General features: G+C 39.4%; 1 protein-coding gene across 4 annotated transcripts in view; it reads right to left on the bottom strand.

Annotated features, from left to right (window-relative positions):
* Positions 1-16,564: 16,564 nt before the first annotated feature.
* FTSH12 (FTSH protease 12) overlaps positions 16,565-21,148 on the bottom strand; it is a 127,914-nt gene continuing 123,330 nt past the window's right edge. Inside the window, exons 18-20 of one of the 4 annotated variants that reach the window (XR_015543424.1) lie at positions 18,033-18,116; positions 17,090-17,560; positions 16,565-17,006 (exon numbers count right to left, since the gene is read on the bottom strand). Coding sequence is in view for 2 of the 4 variants with exons in the window: in XM_087396384.1 (XP_087252510.1) it covers positions 17,483-17,560; positions 18,033-18,116 (162 nt within the window). In the remaining 2 variants the exon portion in view is untranslated. Of the gene's footprint in view, positions 17,561-18,032; positions 18,117-21,148 lie in introns of all 4 variants that reach the window. The other 3 variants (XR_015543425.1, XM_087396384.1, XM_087396385.1) reach the window with 3 other exon arrangements.

Here is a 21,148-nt window from a genome sequence, read left to right as displayed (position 1 = left end):
GGACTAAGCTGCAACAATCTTCAAATTATTGCTCTTACCATATTTTTCTATAGGACGATGCCCTACAACAAAGGTTGAGCCTTGTAATACTACTATGAACACTTTTATTGCTTTGCTTCTCCACACTAAGACAACCCACAGTAGACGACATAGATTTCACAAGCTGATTAAGAGACTTCTCACTAACCCAATTGGAATTAAACCACGCCTGAAAACAAAACAGATTTCCATCACCAACTCTCCATTCCACACCCACAAAAATCAAAACACAACAAACACAAAACACTAATACATGCATAAACAATTACTTCAGAAGAGAAATTCATAATACACTACAAAAACAAATACTTTGAATTCACAACAGTCACTTGCACATGAGGAAGATGCTGACTAAGCCAGAGATAAGTACGAACAACATTGGACTCATCCACCCACACACCTGGCCTAAAATCAGTCTTTTGATAAAACGAGTCAAGCTAATGGAGTAGTTTTTACTACTCCGTTCATTGTACCTACAACAAAAGCCAAAACATTAACCAAACCAAGCAAAAACCCAAACAAGCAAGCAAAAAACAAAAAGCAAAATACACATACTCGACATATTGACCAAGCTCATTAGAATTCATCAGAAAATCATTGATCTTAAATGTGGTGGGATTTAGTGGTGATTGAATCACCACTGCTTCAAGCAAGTGGTATACTCGATGGTGTAGGTCTCACTTGTATGAGATGCTGAAGGAGCAGTGGATGAACAAGGAGGACGAGTCATTTCCAATGGTGAAGAAGATGGCGCTAATAGCAAGAGTGGTCATAGCAATGGAGGGCAGAAGGTTGAGATGCAAGAATCCATCCCCATCTTAGATATTAACTGATGTCTTTCCTACAGGCTACAAAGAACCTCTGATGATTGCTTTTGTCAAAGGGAGATGCAACCTAAGCTCAAATCAGGTGTCAATTTCTACTCAGGCACAACATGAACATTTCTCAAAATGGGGAGGTGATGATTTAACCATAATTGAGGATGCCACCTTATTGAATCTAAGGAATATCCCAGTTCAAGTTTTTTTCGAGAAAGAAGGTGAACATTGTCTTTGAGAACTCTAGGAAAGGTGTCATGCAAATATAGGCCATTAACTTTGCTAAAGGTGTTTCTTCATAAAGTTTTAAGGAAAGTACTCGTTTTCCATGGAGAGAGGGCTTCATCAATGATAGCTTAAATAAGCTTGCCAAATTTCCTTATCAAATCAAGCCAAGTCTTTCTTGCAAGGCTAGAAATGACTTCATTGAAAAGTATTCTAACCCTTAAGTAAGGTGAACAAGATTCAAAACGTCCTGGCTACTCATGCAATGCCTCCAAGGGAGATCCAACTGATAAATTCCCCACATGAGAAAGATTGCCAATGCAAAGAAGCCATGAGCTGCATGAACTGCTAAGGGAGGAAGCATTGGGAGAAGAGCGACTTGGGCAATGATTCGATGATTAAAGAAGAGAATCCAACACTGCCAACCAAGGAGGATGGTGGGAGAAGAGCACTTCAAAAGGACAATAATCTAAGACATAGGTATGTATCCCAATTCGTTTGATAAGCTAGCTTGCCTAAGGATGTGGTGAGAGGAGGTACACACATCATGGGGCATGTCAAAGGGGAAAATGCATGTACAAGGCACATGGCTCCAGCCTTTAATCCAATATTGGAATCTACCTTTCCTCCTCTTTCCACAGGTTAGCCTCCTCTGCTCACCACATGGCAGCTTTACCATCCCAAAATATTAGATCATACCCTTATGTTGGATGGCTTGAGTCTCTGTGAATGAAGCTCTTGTAACCCAGCCCATGCAAATATTACAATCTTAAGATAAGGTGGTATGTACATCGTCATCCAATAAAAAAGATGCTAGCTTACATGCCCAATGGTGTGGTACTTGTAGATGTTGCTCAATGTGCAAGAGGCAAATGCCCATGCGCAAGGCATATTGCTTTAATGTTTAATCCAAATTTCAAATCCATTGTCCCCCTATCCTCTCTTACCATGTGTTGGCCTACTCTTCCCACCACATGGTAGGTTCCAAATGAAATCATAAAAGATACCTTGCATAAAAGCATAAAGCTATATTTCAACAAAAATAACATCTTAATGGAAATAGTGTGCACAGTACGTTCTTGCCCAAACATCATGCAATTACTACAAAATACAATAAATCAAATACATTGTTAAGAAGAGAAACTCAAAATTAGTGTTGAAGTTAAACCAACCAATATGAATAATCGAAATAGTTAATTAATAGAATTCTAAAGAGGGTGGGTATGAGTGGACACGAAGGGATCAACATTATGCAGAGCGAAACCCTCCTATGAAACAAGATACCAATTGCTTTAACCAAAATATAAAACCACTCTATTCTAGCTAGTAAGATTGCGATATAGAATGGAGATAATTAAAAGTATAGGTAACCAAAGGATTAAAATAGAGGTAAATAAACACTAGGATGCAAACTTTCCAAGCAATCTAAATGTAGAACGCTTAGCTACCATGTCTAAGTTTGATTATCCATAATCTTTCAAGAAAGAATTGGAGAAAGAAAGAAAAAAACCCTTAGCTTCACACTTGCCATAGCCTTCCTTGCTTTGTTCCTTGCTCTATGCTACTACCTGCTAGATTACTTATGAGGCTCATTCTTGTAGCCTCACATATCCAAGCTAAGTTGTTTCACATGCTTCTTTTGAAGCAACGCTATTGTGGTCCTTTTTGTGACAAGGAGGCACTCTTCAGTGTTGGCCACAAAGAGGAGAGGAACCTCCAAAAAGCATGAATTTGGTCAATTGGTTTTTTCAATTATGGTCTACTAGTTTTGCTGATTATGATCAATAAGGAGAGGCACTCCTTAGTACCATAAATTGTGATTGAGGTGGGTGATGAGACCACCCAACACATGTCAATAGTTGCTTAACTAGCCAATGATTGCAAAGCTCAAGAGCCTTAGCAACACCTTAACATGAGCCATACTATGAATATGCTCTCTCCTTTGTGGGAACAATGAAAGCCCATAGGTGAAGATGGAGAGGACACGGGTATCAATTAGACATGGGACTTCCTCAAGTTCTCATGAAATGGCAAGCCTTTGAAGACTCTTCTATCACATCCTGTGTGCTTCATAGTTGCATAGCACCTCGTGAAGCATGCCTCTATGTTCATCGAGGCTAGCATAAAGCTTCAGTTTAGATAATGGGTGGTAGAATCTAATTAACACATGTGCCTAATTTGTTGAATTCCCCACACCTTGAGCTTGCTCAGATGATGTCCACCTACTTTGATGCCATCCTCATACCATCCTTTCATGGTGGTAATGGCTAAGGATGTTAGCAACTTGGTATTTCTTAGTATTATTACCTTAAGAAATAACGCTTTACTTAGAATGCAAGTTGGATTTATTTCCATTTGTTGATTTTTCATCATCCTTACTATAGTTTTAGCCAGCATGGCTTCTTGGAGGGCTAGTCATTTATGGCAATGCTTGGGGTTCAATTGACCATAAGCCATGATTGTTTGATGTTAAAGAGATGCTAAGAGAATCTTTTTTATGAAATGATATAACAAATGTGTGCATGTAGCTGACCTACTATGCTAGCTACTTTATTGCTTGTGGATACAGGAAAGTATGAGACCTTCACTCTTATTGATTTCAAAGATAGTTATGAATCAATAATTGTCAAGAAGACTCCTCTATGTGCAAGTACTTCGAACAACACTTACATGCCACTTTGTGACTTAGACTTGAAGGTAAAGGTGCTAATCATGAATGTCTTTTAGCATGTATTTGAAATCTTAAGCCTTAGCTCCTTTAGCTAGTTTGTGGTAGCTCCTTTACTAGGCTAGATGCATGCAAAGAAATAGAAGAAGCTCCTGTATCTCACCAAACCACCCTTTAGAAACAACCCAAGATACACATTTTAAAACGTGCTTTTGGGAAAACCACCATAGGCACGAGTTAGACATAGAGAGCTTTCATTATAGCCCTTAACAACTCTATTTGGACTCACGGAAGCGTCCCATCAGCCCCAAGAAAAATCTACAATAGCCTGCCCTATTTGGGCTATATGCCCTCTCAAGAGGCCTCAAAAGACCCAAATCTGATCATACCAACCATGAACATCTACTTGGATACTAGGAAGGCTTCCATCAGCCCCAGCAAAGACATTCTTGTTCCACATTACCGACATTGTAGCTATAGCCAAATCTCTAAAATTGGCCACTTTAGACCACCAACCAGTCTAGGCCTCAAACCAACACTGTAATTAGAGAAAATGGACCACAATCTCTAGGCAAAATGCAAAGTTTAATCAGTGTAAGAACCTCCAATAGCCTTATTTAGTCTATAGTAGCCCCTTAGACATGCAAAGGTATAGAAGAAGCTCTTGCATCCCATAAAACCACCCTCTAGAAACGACCAAAACTTTTGATTTTGGGAAGTGGTGGCAAATCCACCATAGGATCATGAAGTAGACACAAAGAGATTTCATCCTATCCCTTAACATCCCTATTTAAAATTAGGGAAGAGTCTAATTAATGTTGAGTAAAATCTATAAAAACCTGGCCTGTTTTGGCGATGTACCCTCCCAGTGAACCTCAAACTGCCACAAATCTTATCATATCAATTGCTTACTTGAAAGGCTTCCATCATCAACTCCAACCAAAACAAGCCTATTCCACACTACCTAAAAAGCACTTGTATCCCAAATGTTCGAACCAAACTACTTCAAACCAACATTTTGGCCAAATAATAGACACCATCAACTCTAGATAAGCCCCTCCAACACACTTTCTAGTTTGCAATAGTGCATTCATAAGGTTTAGAAGGCTAGGAAGCTTCTAGGTCAAAGCAACGGTTAACACCTTACAATGTAGAGAGTCGGTAGAAGAAAATGTTTTTAGTAGTAGGGTCTCTCCTCTCTAAACAGGATTCAGAAATTGGGGCTAGTGAGCGTAGAAGAAGCTCTTATCAAATGGAATCTATGTGTAGAAAAGAGGATAATTGGAGGCCTAAAATCTTAGATTAGCCTACAAAATAAATGCAAGAAATTAGACATTTGGAATCGAAAAGTATGGGGCATAAATCTAGCAAAAGAAATGCATAAAATAATAGAAGAGATGGGGGTAAGAGTGGAAGGTCCCTATCCCATGATTTTGGTAAAATATAGAATGCTACCTCTTGAGGACGAAGCAATATCTATCATGATCTCTTATATTGTCAATAATTGATGATGGAACCCACAAGAGAAAAAGGATGCTTCAAAGAGGCACATAATTACTTGAAAAGGTGAGATGTCTCAAGCTAAAATTTACATGAGGCAAAAGGGGCCATAAGGGGATTTGTGTAGCAAAAATTGGTGGAGACTTTGTGGAGAGGATGTAAGGAAAAAATGGAGTTCTACTTAAAAAAGATCAACCCCATGCTGACCTACATTGAGCAAGAGTATCTCAAAGCCTATCTCATGTACAAGAGACATGCTATTTGCAAATTTTGAGTCATCTTCCATTACCTAGAGGTAGAGACCGAGAGGCTGTATAAAATTTGTGAGGATATTTTGATCAAGGATTGAGCATCACTTTACATGGTAGAGTCCAAATACTCTATGATTAGATTGGCACAAGGTATGCAGATGGTGGTACCACAAGATCTAATGACATTTCTCTCCCTCCCAATGTGATAAGCTGGAGCTACATTAATCAGATGGTGATGCATAGGAAGACACCCCTAGCATCTAGGAGCATCATTGACCACCATGGGGGCTAGTGGAATGCAACCCTCTCAAGACACATATGACCATACTCTTTGTTACTTGTTTTCTTCTAGTTTTCTCCATCTTTGTTTCATTACCTTAGTAATTATGGACTGATTTGGGTAGGTTTACTTACCCTAGTATAGCTTATAGTCATTTTTTCTTGTCCAACAACATTATATCTAGAACTCCCTAGATCTTGTACTTGTCATTTTTGAGTCATTTTTCCATTCCCATAGATCCTTACAGGACTCTTGTGGACTTTAATACAAACATTTCATTTCATCTCTCTCTCTCTCTCTCTCTCATATAAGGCACTATCATGCCAATGTTTTAGGAGCTCTCACATCTCCAAGAGTATCATGGGATGGATCCATCTCGCTTATATTTCTTCCTACAAAATTTTTACTTTAAATTAGTGAAGTTATAATCATCATGTTACATTTTCAAATTCATATGAAACATTTAAGAAATATACATACTTTCTTCCAGTCATTGTGGATGCCACGAATGTAAACATCCATCTACAAAAATAGTTTTTGGAGGGATTATTAGTAACAATGCCTCCAATTGTAATATCAATTGCAATATGTACCTCCCCTATTTTCTTTCATCTTGGAGATAGGACTTGAGGAAGGATGTGAGGAGGGATGAGTCCTATGTTGCTAGGTAGGATGTGGGGGAGGTGGATCTTGTGCAATTTGAGGACATGACATACTCTTTCACCCTACTCTAGTAGAGTCCATTTGTTATGAGGGACCATGCCTCGAGATGTAGAGTCTCATCAACATCTCATAAAGAATTTCTCTTGCACAAAAGGCTCCTCCACAACTTGCCCTTCTAGAGACATGTGTCTCCATGGGTTGTGGAGACTCATTTGACTCCTTTATTGCCACTACTAGAGGTCTTGGTGGATCACTATAGTATGAGAAGAACATAGTGAGTTAATGGTGCTCATTGGGTGATCTTTGGAATAGCATTCAATGTTTCCTCAACATAAACTAGAGGCATCCTTGTGTGGACTAATCAAGGTCTTGAGATTAACAATCAATCCAATTAGAATTTGGATCCATGATAATCCTAAAAGGCAAAGATATCTAGAAGAAAATTTAGGTTGGGAGGGCAAGAGGGAAAAATGAAAAGGCTAGGAGAGCATGGGAGGAAAAGACTGGGAGGGAAACATTTAAGAGAGGAAAAGGAAAGGAAAGAGCTCTAGAGGAAAAGGATCAAAGTGCAAGAGAAAAAAGGAAAAATTAAAGTTGTGAGGTAAGACGAAAGAGGCAAAAGTTAAAGTTAAAGGCAAGGGTAGGAGGAAATGGATATGAAAAGGGCAAAAAATTTGAAGGGCAAGAGGACAAGGCAACAAGGGCAAGAGGAAAATTCAAAGAGCAAGACGGCAAGAAGCCAAGTGCAAGAGGTAATCATCTAGGATGGGTCTCATCAAGACACCGCCACCCTAGCCACATCATTTTCTTCTAGTGGTACTTCCTCAAATGGAAGCTTGATCAATCCTCCACCCAAAGAAGTCAAGGAATCACTAAGAACACCTATCTAGGGCAAAGCCACAGTGACCAAATGTCATGACAAATACCCAAACCTCTTGGTAGAGAAACAATGCCTTATCAAGGTGAAAAACTTGGTACGTGAGTGCCAAGAAAAGCTTGAGCAAAGACTCAAGGCAAGCAAGGAAGCTGATACAATCTATCCAAGGCACACTGGGAATTCAATCACACCTCTAAGTCCTTGAAAGTGCCCAAAAGAGTGGAAGAGGAAATTACCTCACGCCTTTCAATAGAGTGGTCCACTCTAAGGCAACAAATGTTTAAAGAAGACCTCACCTTGCAACAATTAAAGGAGGATGACAAGATGTCTTTCTATAATTTAAAGAGTTAGAATGCATTGGTTTGGAACCTATCACTTGGCCTTGAGACTTTGCAAGATTAGCCTCATTCCTATCCACAGAAAGTAAAGATGCCCATTATGATATTATTATGAGGTAATCCCAATCTATGGAGAGACCTCTTGGATTGGATGAATGGGCAAATAGTAGCTCTTAAGTCCACTAATCCTAAGATATTCCAACCCCCACAAGATTGGATGAATTGGGCCAATCCCAAGATATTCATCCAATCCTAAGATATTCAAATCCTAAGTTTGTGATTTAGAAATTCAACGCATAGGAGGTACCCCAATTAAGGTTGTTGGTTCTTTAATGTTGAATGTTTCCATGGACAATCACATTATGCCTTGCAAGCTTTTTGTAACTCTTGAGGTACCTTAACATAATCCACAATTATTGGTAAAAGTTGGATCCAAAACACTTACAAAGGGTGGTTTGGTGATGAATCAACCCACCAAGATGCTACCAAATGGACCAACATTCAAGCATCGACATCAACAGATGAAAAACAAGAAGAGTAAACCAAGAAAATGTGGATCCAAAAGGATATAGTAGAGCCTAAAGAGTACTTTGAACATGAATCATATGTTTGGGTTATGATGAGACCTTGACATCAAAAGCCACCCCATCATGTAAACAACAGACCTCAACATGAAAGAACAAAACGATGCCATCCAACAAGGAAGGTATAATACCATTGGGTTCCCACAAGACTACTAGAGGTCTAGGGATATTATCTTGGAAACACTTATATTTGGATGCTCAAGGTACTACGTGTAACAAGATCACCTCCATCATCTTCAAGCAACAACAACAATGTGATCAATAAAGAGCAGAAGAAAGAATGGAGGCCAAAGCCTCTAAAATCATCCTCATCAAAAAATGAGAGGAAAACATCAAATGCAGGCCTACCAATTATGAAAAATCCCTGCAAAGATTAGAGAGCAAAACCACAAGAACCTATCTTGAAAAACGTAAACCCACAAGAACTTGCTCGCAAGGACAAGGGTAAAATGACAGTAAAGGAAGATCATACACAAAGAACATCATGTACCTCCTATCGAGTAGTTAAGCAAGAGATTTTCTAGAAAAGAGAGACAATAACACAAGAACCTACTTGACCACTAGTCTATCAAAATGCAGTTGAATTCACTGCATCATCTTCAAGGCAAACCCCAATTACACAAGAACCTATCTCCAAAAAAGATACAATAACACAAGAAGTTGCCATGAGAAGAATAGAATCTACTTTGGGAGCTACACAAGAACCTTCCTTAGTAAGAAATTTGGCACCAAGCTTCATGGCAGGTACACACCTATCACACCGACAACATAGACATAGTGAAAGTCACACAAGAACCTTCCAATGTGAACAAGGAATGAACCTCACTGGCAGCTTTCTTAGAAGCAACTTGGGCTCAATAAAAACAGAAGATCGTTGAGACATTATGGTCCTACTCACATTTGAACAAGGAATTAGACTCATTGGCAGCTTTCTCAGAAGCAACTTGGGCTCAATAAAAACAAAAGATCTTTGAGACATTATGGTCCTACTCACATTTGCTATAAAGGACATATACCACTTTATTATGATGAGGCAATGAAAGTTGAACATGCTAGAGGATGTTATTGACAAAGACACAAGAAATATAGGATTAGAAAGGAGCTATTGCAAGCTTAAGGATATTATGATGGCAATGTGGATCCATAAGTGTAATCAACATAGTAGCCAACCTTCTCTTGCTTGCCTCAAGTGCAACTTCATCCCTCTTAGCCACAACAGTTAGAGGAGAGACCCTAAAAGGTTTGAGATCTAATGTACATCAGTTCAAGGCCTTGATGGGTTTTTCCACAAGGAGATACAAAAACCACTCCTTTAATGCGGCATTTAGTCTAACTCCATAGCAAAAGACCCATAAGGCCTACTTCTAAAAAAAGGAGTAGATCCACGTGAACCTACTGCAGCAGAAGATACTAGAGGACTTAACAAAATGTTGCTACCATGGAAAGAAAATCTTTCATCAACAAAGGGTACACAACCCTAAATAATGGGTCCCAATCAAAGACACATCAATCCCGGTGTCCCATGGCACTCCTCTACATACAGAATAATAAGTGGTCCTATACCAACAACTCCAAGGGATGAGTTTGATTGCAGGGTGAATTTGTTGACATGAAATGGGGTTTGGATGAGTTTCTTGTGATTCTCAAAGCCTTTTTCACTTTCATTTACTAACCCTCCATTAAGTAAGTCCAAATCTTCCTCTTTTATTTTTGTCTTACTCTTTTCTTGTTTCTTTTTGCTGCTGAACACTAGTACCCAATCAACCATTTGAGCCTCTCGATGTAATATCCATTTTAACTTAGAATACTTTCCTAGAACCCAAGATGCTATAAACGTCTTCAGCAATAGTACTCATTTTAGGAGTTTGTATGGTGTATTATCAGACTTCCCTCCATTCGATGACTCAGATGAATAAAGCTCCATATTGCTGCAACCTTGTTGGGCTCAAAGAAACTACCAAGCAAAGCCCTCGATGCAATGTATCCATCAAATGGATTTAGTAGGAGGCTCTATGCAGAGAAGCAAGATAAAATTTCATGCAAAACTTTGGACTTACAAACACAGCATCTCAAAGACATAGTCTGATCCAATAAAAGTCCCATTCAAATTAAATATGGGACTTAAAGAGTATCATGAGAATGCATTGTATTGACTCTACTAACACTAGCACCACTTACATCCACCCCTACTAACACCTTCTTCCTACTAAGTTTACACCATGAAAACTTTGGACTTACAAACATAGCATGTCAAAGACATAGTCTGATGAGAATCTAACAAAAGTCGCATTCAAATCAAATATGGGACTTAAAGACACTGTATTGACTCTACTAACACTAGCACCACTAGGATCTTACATCAACCCCTACTAACACCTTCTTCCTACTAGCTTTACACCTTAGATTTTCTTTTTCTCTTTGAAAGATCACAAGTACTCAGTTCCAATCCATCCACCCAATGTTTGCAATAGCTCATGCCATGCTATGCCTATTACAGTGGAATCTGGTGTTGGGAACTGATAAATCACTAAACAAGATCTCCATCCTATCAGCAATAATTCCACAACAAAGCATCCATTGAAGCCCTTTGAAGCAATGCACCCAGTGAAGGTTACATAAGGGCACAAAAGGAACGACCTTCAGTGACAACCCGCCAACATACATGACCTTAACATGATCCATGAGACTGGATTGAGAACAAGAAGGGGGACATGCTAACCAATTGGTTAACAATATGCCACCGTGGTAATGACACTTAGTGTGGATATTGGCAAGTCCGTAGAGTTAGGATTATGCCTTGGAGCCAAATAGGCCCAAGTTGATTGTAAAGAATGAGGAAAGAGAGTGGTAAAAAGGGAATAGGGAACTGGCCCTTTCTTCAAAAAGTGGCATATATAAAAGTCCAAATAGTTGACTTTAGTCTTCACTTGTTGGTTGCACACATTGGAATACAAGCTCTCCTTCTCCTCTATGGAGTTGTATCTTGTTCCCTCATAGTTCCTTTCCTGAATGCCATGTTCTATTCTCGTCTTTCCTTCTTCTTCTTCTCCTTTACTTTCTCTACTTGCCTCTTGCCTCCCTCTTCTTCTCTTTATGGATTCACAATCGCAACAAGCTGGGAGTCAAGCCGGGAGTCAATAGAGTGACACTAGTGGACAGCATTTGCATGCATTGCTCTCAACCTAGAGTAGCTTAAGGGAGTACTCCATCAGCATTCCTACAAGATCCCCATGACACATGAGTCACCGCCGGAATACAAAAGAGTGCTTATCTTTCTTAGCTAATTTGATAGCATTGCCATGCAATTTCACAGGTACATGGTATGTGGCCTACGTGGAATGTGGATCAAGTAAAAAATATTGCCACATTCAATTGGTTGCTTGATGTGCCTCCTAACAACACTCATCTTTCCCAATTGATATGTCTCTCATACACAACTGTCCCACTTCACATCTAAATAAGCAAGAAGTGGAACGATAGCGAGTGTAGGGGACATATCGTTTGGGGTCACCATGTATCCTTATTACACTCATTATGTAATAAATTTAAGATGCAAGTATTCATCTATGAGGGCTTCTTTCATCTTGCAAGTTTCCAATTGTATGTGGGTCTAAACATGATATATGGATTGAGTACTCTCCATTTATTTATTTTTTGGGTATTGTCTTAAAAAACTTGAGTAAACACTTGAAGTTTCAATTACACTTAAAGTGAACATGCTCACAAATTGCATTGCATTGAACACATGTCTAGAGCATAAGAGTGAATATGTTCACAAAATTATATTACATACTCTCAACCAATAGAAGAACTAGGGCCCACACCTCTGAAGATCCTTCATTGCTTGGTCCTGTCTCTTGGGTATTTAAACTAGTCAATTCAGCAAATTTGAACGAGTCAAATGCCTCATCTGTGTCTATATTCCCAACTTATGTTTCTGTATCTTGTGAGCTTAGCCTCCACCACCTAGGTGGGAGCTCTTGATTTTTGGATCTCCTCAGCTTAGGATGTAATTTGAGCTTGTAAGTCCTCTCTAGTGACATCTTGCTATTAATGGTAGTGGGCAAGCTCAATCAAGTTGTGTGCTTGTGGAGCTAGCACATGAGGCCTTTGAGACTTTGTTGCTCTATTCTTTGTCCTTGCTTTCTTGCATTCGACCGATCTTCACTTTATTGTTCTTGAGAAGTGATGTTTGTGTGTCCAATCAACACGAACGTGCAATATGTCATAGACACACATCTATTGAATGAAGGTGATGGGAATCTGTTGGTTATTTGGCATATTCCCTTCTACCTCTATGAAGTATGAAGCAAGATTTTGGCCAATGTCTTGTATCTTAGGTTAGCAAGCTTGGGTTGCGAGTACCTATTTTTTGCACTTTAAAACAATCTGTTTCTTACAAAAATTGACAAAGCTTAGCCACTTGTTTGAGGTCAACTGTATCCCACTATCATAGTGTCCTCATCTATAAGACTCTTGCAATGAAGACACATAAACTCTCCTTTCCTAGAAGAATTGTTTGTCACCTAATATTTCTTGAGCCTCAATATGATTTAACTCCATCAACATCGAGCTCATGAGGTACAGACCCAATATTGGCATGAAGTGGCTCCTCTATCTTTGGAGGTTATGGGTTTTTCTCATGAGGATCATCCATAAAGACATCAAACCCCTCTGCTACCATTTTATAGTCCTTGAAAAGAAGACACTCAACCACATTACCAAGGTGCTAAAATCTTTTAAAAATCATTAACAATGTCACAAAACATTTTAAAAGTACCAGACTCAACGTCTCTCAAATTTAATCTACATTGCTTAGCTTTGAAATTAAAGCATGAGCCTCATAATATAACGTATAGAAGTTATACTTTAAAGCATGGAACGTATAGCAACCATGTACGTGGAACTTAAAAATACAAGACTACATCTCTTTCAAATTTAATTTATATTGCTTAACTTTGAAATTAAAGCATGTGCCTCCTAACCTAAAGCATGCGACTTAAAATGCAAAGTGGTGGATATACAAATTAAATTATATGACGTATATATACATTAAAGCATGAGATGCACAAATTAAATTGTGTGATTCATTATGTAAAGTATAGGACTCGTAATATAAAAGCCATGTAAAGTGTAAGAATTTGAAAAGATGACACATTAATCAACAATGAAGTTACAAGTAGTTGCAATAAGATTCGACAAAGTTCTCAGATTCAAAATATAGAATTAATATTCATATTAATGTTGTTCGACACATTAGAGTATAGCACTTCTATTCAATCATCTACAAGTTGTAGTCCTAGGATTGAGCGGTAGTTTGCAATTTGATGCAAGTTCAAAAATGTTGCAAAGCTCTATTGTCAAAGGATGACTACTTGGCCCAATAGACTTTCTAGCCCAAGCTAGTCATCGTAGAGCTTGCAGAGCACCAAGATGAGTACGTTGTAGACAAATGTCCTTCACCCTCAGGATGTGATAAGACATTACGTAAACATCTTTGCTTTTGAAAACGGTAGGGGGTCCTTGCATAAGCACTCCGATACCACACGACAAAATCTCTAATGGAATGCATCCACAATGGTGGGGATCTTACTCTTTAATAATAACAAACAAATTCTTTTCAGTTCTCATTGGTGTTATCATCCCCCAATCACGAATGCTGGTGTACACTTCTTTAGATGACTAAGAAGTGTACTGTAATGTTTTGCACATGCAAGTCATTATGCTCTTAAGACATTGTGATGATGCATGAACTGGACAATGTGCAAGTGCACTCAAAATATAAGACATGTTAAAGTACAGGTGGGGCTCTAACTAACATATCCGTCTCTTATTGGGATCCTTTTTACATTTTCGATCACTCTTCTATCAAGCTCAATTACAAGACTAGTTTTAACCTCTATGCATGCCCCTACTTGGTCATCTTTATCTATAAGTTTAGATACATATCACACAAAATTTACTTAGTAGATCTTTTGTTATATCAAGAAAATTTAAAGCTCAAAGATTTTCTCTAACTTGCCATGTATTAAATTTCCCCGCACCTACTTGCTCAGAGTTGTCTAGGACTACACAACTAGCACCAATCTTTTCACTTTTGTAAAGCATTTCCAAAAAGATCTACAAAAGTTTGAACCTAAACAGGCAGTAAACAATGGGAAGCAAAACAAAATTTCATGAAAAAAATGAATGTCCTCTTTGAAGGTAAGCGACTACACGTGACCTTGGATTGCCTTGATTCATTCACTTTGTTACAAAAAACTCTTTAGTAGCAATACCCATGGTTGCAAATGCTTGGATACAAATTTTCCTCTAGCAAGCTAGATGCATGACTGACCCATCATGTGAGACTTTTGACTCTTCCACATGCCTAGATGGAGCTACAAGCTCCATCGTGAGGATGTGCCGACAACTACATTAAGTAGTGAATTGTATGGAAGCATGGGGCATTGGAAAGCCAGGTGTACTATACTAGGAGGCTTTGCACATCAACTAGAGACACCAAAAAGGGGGTGTGTGTCATATATGTACAAGCTTTGACAAGGTCATGGTCATGCAATCTTATAAATGTCCTCCAATCGAGAAAAAAAGTTATATATAAAATTACGTAAAGCAAAGTAACTAAAGCATGAATGATAAAAGATTAGAATAGGATGAATATCTCAAATTAAGTCCGACAATTTCCACCATTTGTTGCATGGTGCGGTGAGCCATCATAATATAGTCCATGTTCGTCGATTGTAGCATCCATAGGCTTAAAAGCCCTTCTTTCACCTTGGTGTACACATATCTAGACTGTTCCTATCGCTTAATGTTTGCACAAATGTTTTGCATGCAAGATTTGGGCAATGTGGTGAGAAACATATCAAGAAACAATGCAGGGAGTGGCTCTTGCAACTTGCAAAACTTCTATGGAAGCACAAGGCAAAGTGAAATCTAGATTTTGGGACTTTGACTTGTACACACATCGGCAATAAAGCAAGGGAAAGAGGCTTCACACTCGCTCAACTTAACAATGGTTTTTTCGCTTTGCTCATTCCTAACCGTTACGAGACTCCTAAAAGACACAGCCAAACTCTCCCCATCATGCCCTTCCTCACCTCCATCACCCTCCTCACCCTTCTAAGCTATGTTGACCAACCTAATGACTGTCTCCTTCATCTACCTCTTTTATGTGTCCTTTTGTCATCCCTGATGGGTCTCGACTCTTATTCCTTAGTTTTGTTTCCTAATCTTACCTCTTCACTAGCCTATGTTTCTTGCTTACCTCATTTGCCCATTCTCCCTTTAACAAACCTTGTCTATTCATGTTCTTTGTTTGGGTCCCGCCCTTTATGTCACCCAATGTCTCTTCCTATGTAACTACAACCATACTCACTACTACAAGGCTCTATAATTAAAACATGCCACATTTGCATTCGTGGGACATCAAGCTTAAGCATCAAGTGTGCGAACCAACCAATGAGTCAACATTACTCTAACATGCCTACATTCAAGCGTGAATATATGCATATTGGCATTAATATTGCACCCTGCAATCAATGCAAATGCATCCACCTTCATATTAAAGCTAAAAGAACTCTCTTAATGCAAATCCTATGGAATATGCTTCATATACAAAATGTATGTACTATATAGAGTTTTCCCTTGTTAAATTCATATGCATTAATACTAGGATTGTCACAAGCTACATCACTTCATGAACTTTTAACCTTCCACTTGTAAGTCGTTTACCTTGAGGGTTTTTCTTCTTTTGAAATTTAAAGGGCTACCTACAAATTTAAATTCAAGACTCATAATTCCTTATGGTGTAAACTAATTTTAAATGCCAACTTTTTTTGATCAAGACTTTTGTAACTATTTTTAGTAGCTCTTCAAGGTGTGGCCAATCTAGGATACAACAATGTAATGTAACGTTTTTCTAAAGCTAGTGTGAGTCAGACAAGCATACTTTGAGAGCCCACTACAAAAAGATAACATTGAACTAGGCTTGGCCAATGCTCACTTTGAACATCATGATCCTTTGGTGATCACAATATGCACCCTATGTCTAAGAATTCTCGCTCTACACAAAACATCACCTTGAAAGAGTAATTGTCGTATTTACGTGTGTGAGGAGTTTGACACAAAATTCACAAGTAGATTAGAACATGCCATGCTTCCAATTGATACTAATAGAGGCAATTTTTAGTCATTTTCTGACAGCAGGGGCCTGCTCTCACCAACTCCCTATTCTAAAGATCATTGTACTTCTCCATTGGTTGGTCAAATCCATATTAAACCAGATTAAGGTATGTGGTTTTGGAACGCTAATGCCTTCCTTGAGGCTCCTAGAAGGGTATTAAAGATTGTGGGACAAAGTCGTGTGTACCGTGAATTCTATGAATGAAGTCTTTGAAGTATAAGCTAAAATGATAATCCAAATTTACTACCCAAGCCAATAGTTACATTGCAAAATGTATTTGACCAAAAGTATGGAAATAAAACCCTTGTTTTAATCTGATTTGCATCTGCAAGTTGCCCTTGTGACTACTCCGTTGAAATCCTACAAATATTTGTCTTCAAAGCCCCAATGACTATGACAGTGCTTGATGTGACTTTTCCATTCGCCATTCCTTGTACCCACAGATATGAAACAATTACACTCATGCGGTCTGTATGGCACCAGAGAAAAGTGACAGACTTGAAGGTGCATGCATATGCACTCGGTCTGTATGGCACCAGAGAAAAGTGACAGACTTGAAGGTGCATGCATATGCACTCCTACAATAAGCACGGAGACTTCAAAGACTTGACAATCACTATTTACAAAAGTATCAAATTATCTAGACATGGGTGCCTGTTACCTGGCTATCTTTCTTTCATTAAGTGGATACTAGTTTCCAGGAGTTCCACAAAGGAGCACCGTCTTGAAGTAGACAGTTAAAAGTAGGCAAACAAAAATTCAATGATCGACCCTCCGCAACATACATGTGCTTTTACAGATACAGACAATTAGAGGTTCCTGCAATCAAAGTACTAACTGTAACTCGGAAATGGGCATATCAACTTTGACTTACTCGTGTCACTGTTGACAGAAGGCGTCACTTCATTGAAAAGATCATATTCAATGAGAACCTACCTATAAAGCCAGCAATAAATTACAACTAACAAAGAAAATATAGTACACATGATCAAATACTTGCAAGCTGGAGCTGCATGACAACAAAGACAGGGCTTCCTGCTTGGAGACGAATCACTCAACACGAATGTAGTGGAGCTTGATAGATATCCAGTTCTTCATATCGTCCCCTTGTATTTGAAAGATCAAGCTGTTCCTGACAATGTTCAGCAATAGGCAATCGTGTGGTTGGTACAGATATTAAAGCTGTGTTAAAACTGAAGCTTAAACAAAAAATCAAAAATAGATTCCCAAAGCATTGATCGTTAAAGCCCTCCTATACATCATCTATGTATTTCCTAATTTAAAAGGCTTCAGAAGTTTAGGTCCAAAATCTTCGTGTGTACTACCCCACTTTCGAGCTGTATATCAATCTGCTTGATCGGCACTCTTTACAAAGGCAAATTAAGGGCACAGTAAAAAGATGGGAATTTTGCAGCATAATGGAATGAGAATCTCTTGTCATAGATTTTTGTCCCAAAAGAAGACTGTTTAGCCCACATGCATACACAAAAGACGCAATATATAAAACGGACTGCCTGCTGTGCCCAAATCTGAATAACTTTTGGTACTTCACGGACTATTAACAATCATGCTCCAGTTAAAAACGTTGAGGAAAGTTGGTTTACCGCAAAATCAGAGTCCATGTCAGGTATCTCCAGAGGATCAGGAAACATAGTTGGATTCATTGAGTTGATAATTTCAGCGATCTCCTGTTAATATGGTGGAAGCAAAGCAAAATGTTGGAGCATAAGAATAAGATTTCAGGGGGGCAAGAAGAAATACAAGCTGAGAGCCAAATGAGCAAATCAAAACACTTCAAGCCAATCTGGGCATGGTGAACCTGCTGAATAATTGTGAATCTAGTTTAAGCAGACTATAACACAATCTGGGCATGGTGAACCCGCTAAATAATTGTGAATCTAGTTTAAGCAGCTGGCCAATCTTCTTCCAGTACTTCCCAGGTAGTCATCAAAAGCCCAAAAGTAACCAGTCAAGAGGTGGCAAATCCTTTTACAGCATATTCGTTCAACCAATCAAAACTCAAACTAGGTATCAGAAGCAGAAGCAAACCAACATAATTTTGAACTTTCAATAATTAAATTTTTATAAATAAATTCAACATTTGTATGCACATATGTCATCCTGCTTCAACATGTATCCACTTGCTTGGTACTATTTCTTTTTGTTTTTCAATAGTATGCTTATTAAGAAATGAAATGTTTTCCTACTGTTCACTTACGGACAATGGGGACTAGGTCTAGAATTTGAGGGTGGACCCCCTTGCTTGGGATTATGGGCATTAGTGACCCACAAGAGTGATGGCCTCTCTTTGAGAGGGACATCTGGAAACCACACCCCACCTGAGTACCCAAACATGGGACCAATCAAATGCACAGAGTGCATACCGACCTAGGAACCATTCAAGAGAATGTTCCGTGAGCTTTGGGTGTGGGCCTGAAAGCATGCCAAGAGTAATGGAGATACAAGATAAGACGACAAACAAATAAGCTCAGTATGGCTCAATTATGACCTTAGAGTACGTCAATAGATAGTCTAAGCTGTTAGGAACCCGTGGGTGCGATCAGAATTAAATTATGACAACTTTGAAATTTTAGGGGTTTTGGGAGTGACGTGGCAGCTGACACGTGGCAGACTGCCACATGGAATCTGAGCTGGCAGGTCAGTCCACCTGTCCCACACATGTGGCAGCATGCATGGCAGGCCAAGTGTTTGGCCCCAAATCTGGTAGATTTGGGGCAGGTTGTGGACTGTCCTCTTTGGGGCTGCAGCCCACCCAAAATCTGGGACAAGTGTCCACCTTCCACTCTAGGCCTAGAGGGGGGGCTGAGCCTATAAAAGAAGGCCTCTCCCCTTCTTTCCTCACATGAAAAATTCGTCACTTTTCTTCTCCCTCCTTTTGGATGATGCAGCAGAACCTCTCCAGCTCCTTGGGTGCAGCCAGCTTCTCCCCAAGCCATTCTCTCACCTCAGCAGCACTCTCTCTCTACAACAACACATTCTCTCTCTACAGTTCCAGCCCCTCCTCTCCAGAATCTGCCCCCTCTCAGCTCTTCTGGAACAGCAGCAGCATCCTCTCCTTCATGTAGCCTGGAGCAGCCACAGCCCCTTTCTCTCTCCTGCTGCAATCTTTCTCTCTCTACTGCAAAATTTCTCTCTCTACTGTTCCAGCCCATTTCCCTTGCAGAAATCTGCCTTTCTGTGCACCTTTGGAACAGCAGCAGCTCCTCTCTTACATCTCCTCCCTTGGGATCAGCATTGGCACTCTCTCTCTACAGCTATCACTCCTTAAAAGCTTTCTCTCTCTAGCCTACAGGCTGTTTTTCTAAGCTGTTCTCATTCCAGCCCCATTTCCACACTCTCCTCACCCAAGGTAGCTTCAGAGGCATCAAGGACTTCATCTACAAAAGGGTCAAGTCACGAAGGGAGCTTGTATTGTCAAGTTTATCTCTTCTACTATCTTTCTAGAAACTAGTGCTTGTCTCTAATGTTGGATGTAAGTGGTGATTGTTGCAGGCTTCTTCCTTGTGGATTGGGCAAGCCAAGAGTTGAAACCTGAGCTTGGAGTCCTCCTTTTTGTTGTCTACCTTGTACATATGCTCTTGAGTCTTGTATCTAGGTCCTAGGTTTTCACTGAGTTCATCAGTTTGGAAGGTGCATTGCACCTTGGTCTTGTATCTCCATTTTCAAGAATAAAGTGAGCCTGGATAAGGGGGGGGGGGCGTCTTGGCCCCTCAATCATATTGCATTTTCCAATGATGTCACTTTGTGTTTAAGCTGTATAAGTCTTAATTCCAGCTTAATTGCAAACTCTTAAGTTCAAGTATATGTGTTTGGCAACTCGCAATCATCTCATTCAAATGCCTCTGCAAAATCCGTTGTCTGAATTGATAGAAAGCACTCACATAGCAGCTGAGCTTGTTACATCTAAGAATCTGTTTTGTTCTACATGATGAAATACAAGTGATATCTTGAACATGGTCGTTCAAAGAACCTGCACAAAGCTTCTGTGACTGCATAGTTGTCATTGGCAAATCGGCCGCACTGTCTTCTTGCCCCTGCTTCTCAAGAGAGTCATAAATCTCTAGATGATCCAGAACTACCAAAAAGCAATGAGGTGGCCTAGATACAGTGATCGAACATCCTTGTTCCAGGATCCCAGACTCAAAACTTGCCTATGAAGGTGGTCAGGAGGTCTCTAGAGTCTAACTATGAGAAACTACCATAATCAACAAAAACATCGAAGCAACTCATGAAGAAAGGCTCCCACAAGGTTGGTCTGTCTCAGATTTCATGAGGTGTTAGGCCAAATTGCTCTAGCCCACAAAACAAACAAACAGTTTAATAAGTCCACACTTCTCTGGCTGAACACTCTCTCTCCCTTTAACAGGGATTACCAGATGTTCTGTCACCATCGCTTTAATCGTATGAGTTCTTTGCAAAAAGAAGGCTCATATTTGTATACCTTTGAACAATTATCAATGAACTGGAAAAGACAAATATTTTGCCCACGTGCAATTCTCAGACTTGCCCCTCCAAAGATGCCAAGCTGGAATTTTGCATAAGTTTGACAACATCTCCGCAGGTTCTAGATGAGTCTTGTGGAGAGAATAATGATATCGAAAGATGCTGAGCTCAACTATGATGCGTATTAAAGGAATTGCTTGCAGCAATTCATATTTGAAATCACAGTAACATTGACTTTGGGTGGGCACACACAGCA

This window comes from Dipteris shenzhenensis, chromosome 25 (assembly GCF_047967505.1).
Source record: "Dipteris shenzhenensis isolate YYH24624 ecotype China chromosome 25, Dip_SZ_1.0, whole genome shotgun sequence".
Taxonomy (NCBI): Eukaryota; Viridiplantae; Streptophyta; class Polypodiopsida; order Gleicheniales; family Dipteridaceae; genus Dipteris; species Dipteris shenzhenensis.
This window is presented reverse-complemented; position numbering and strand designations above follow the sequence as displayed.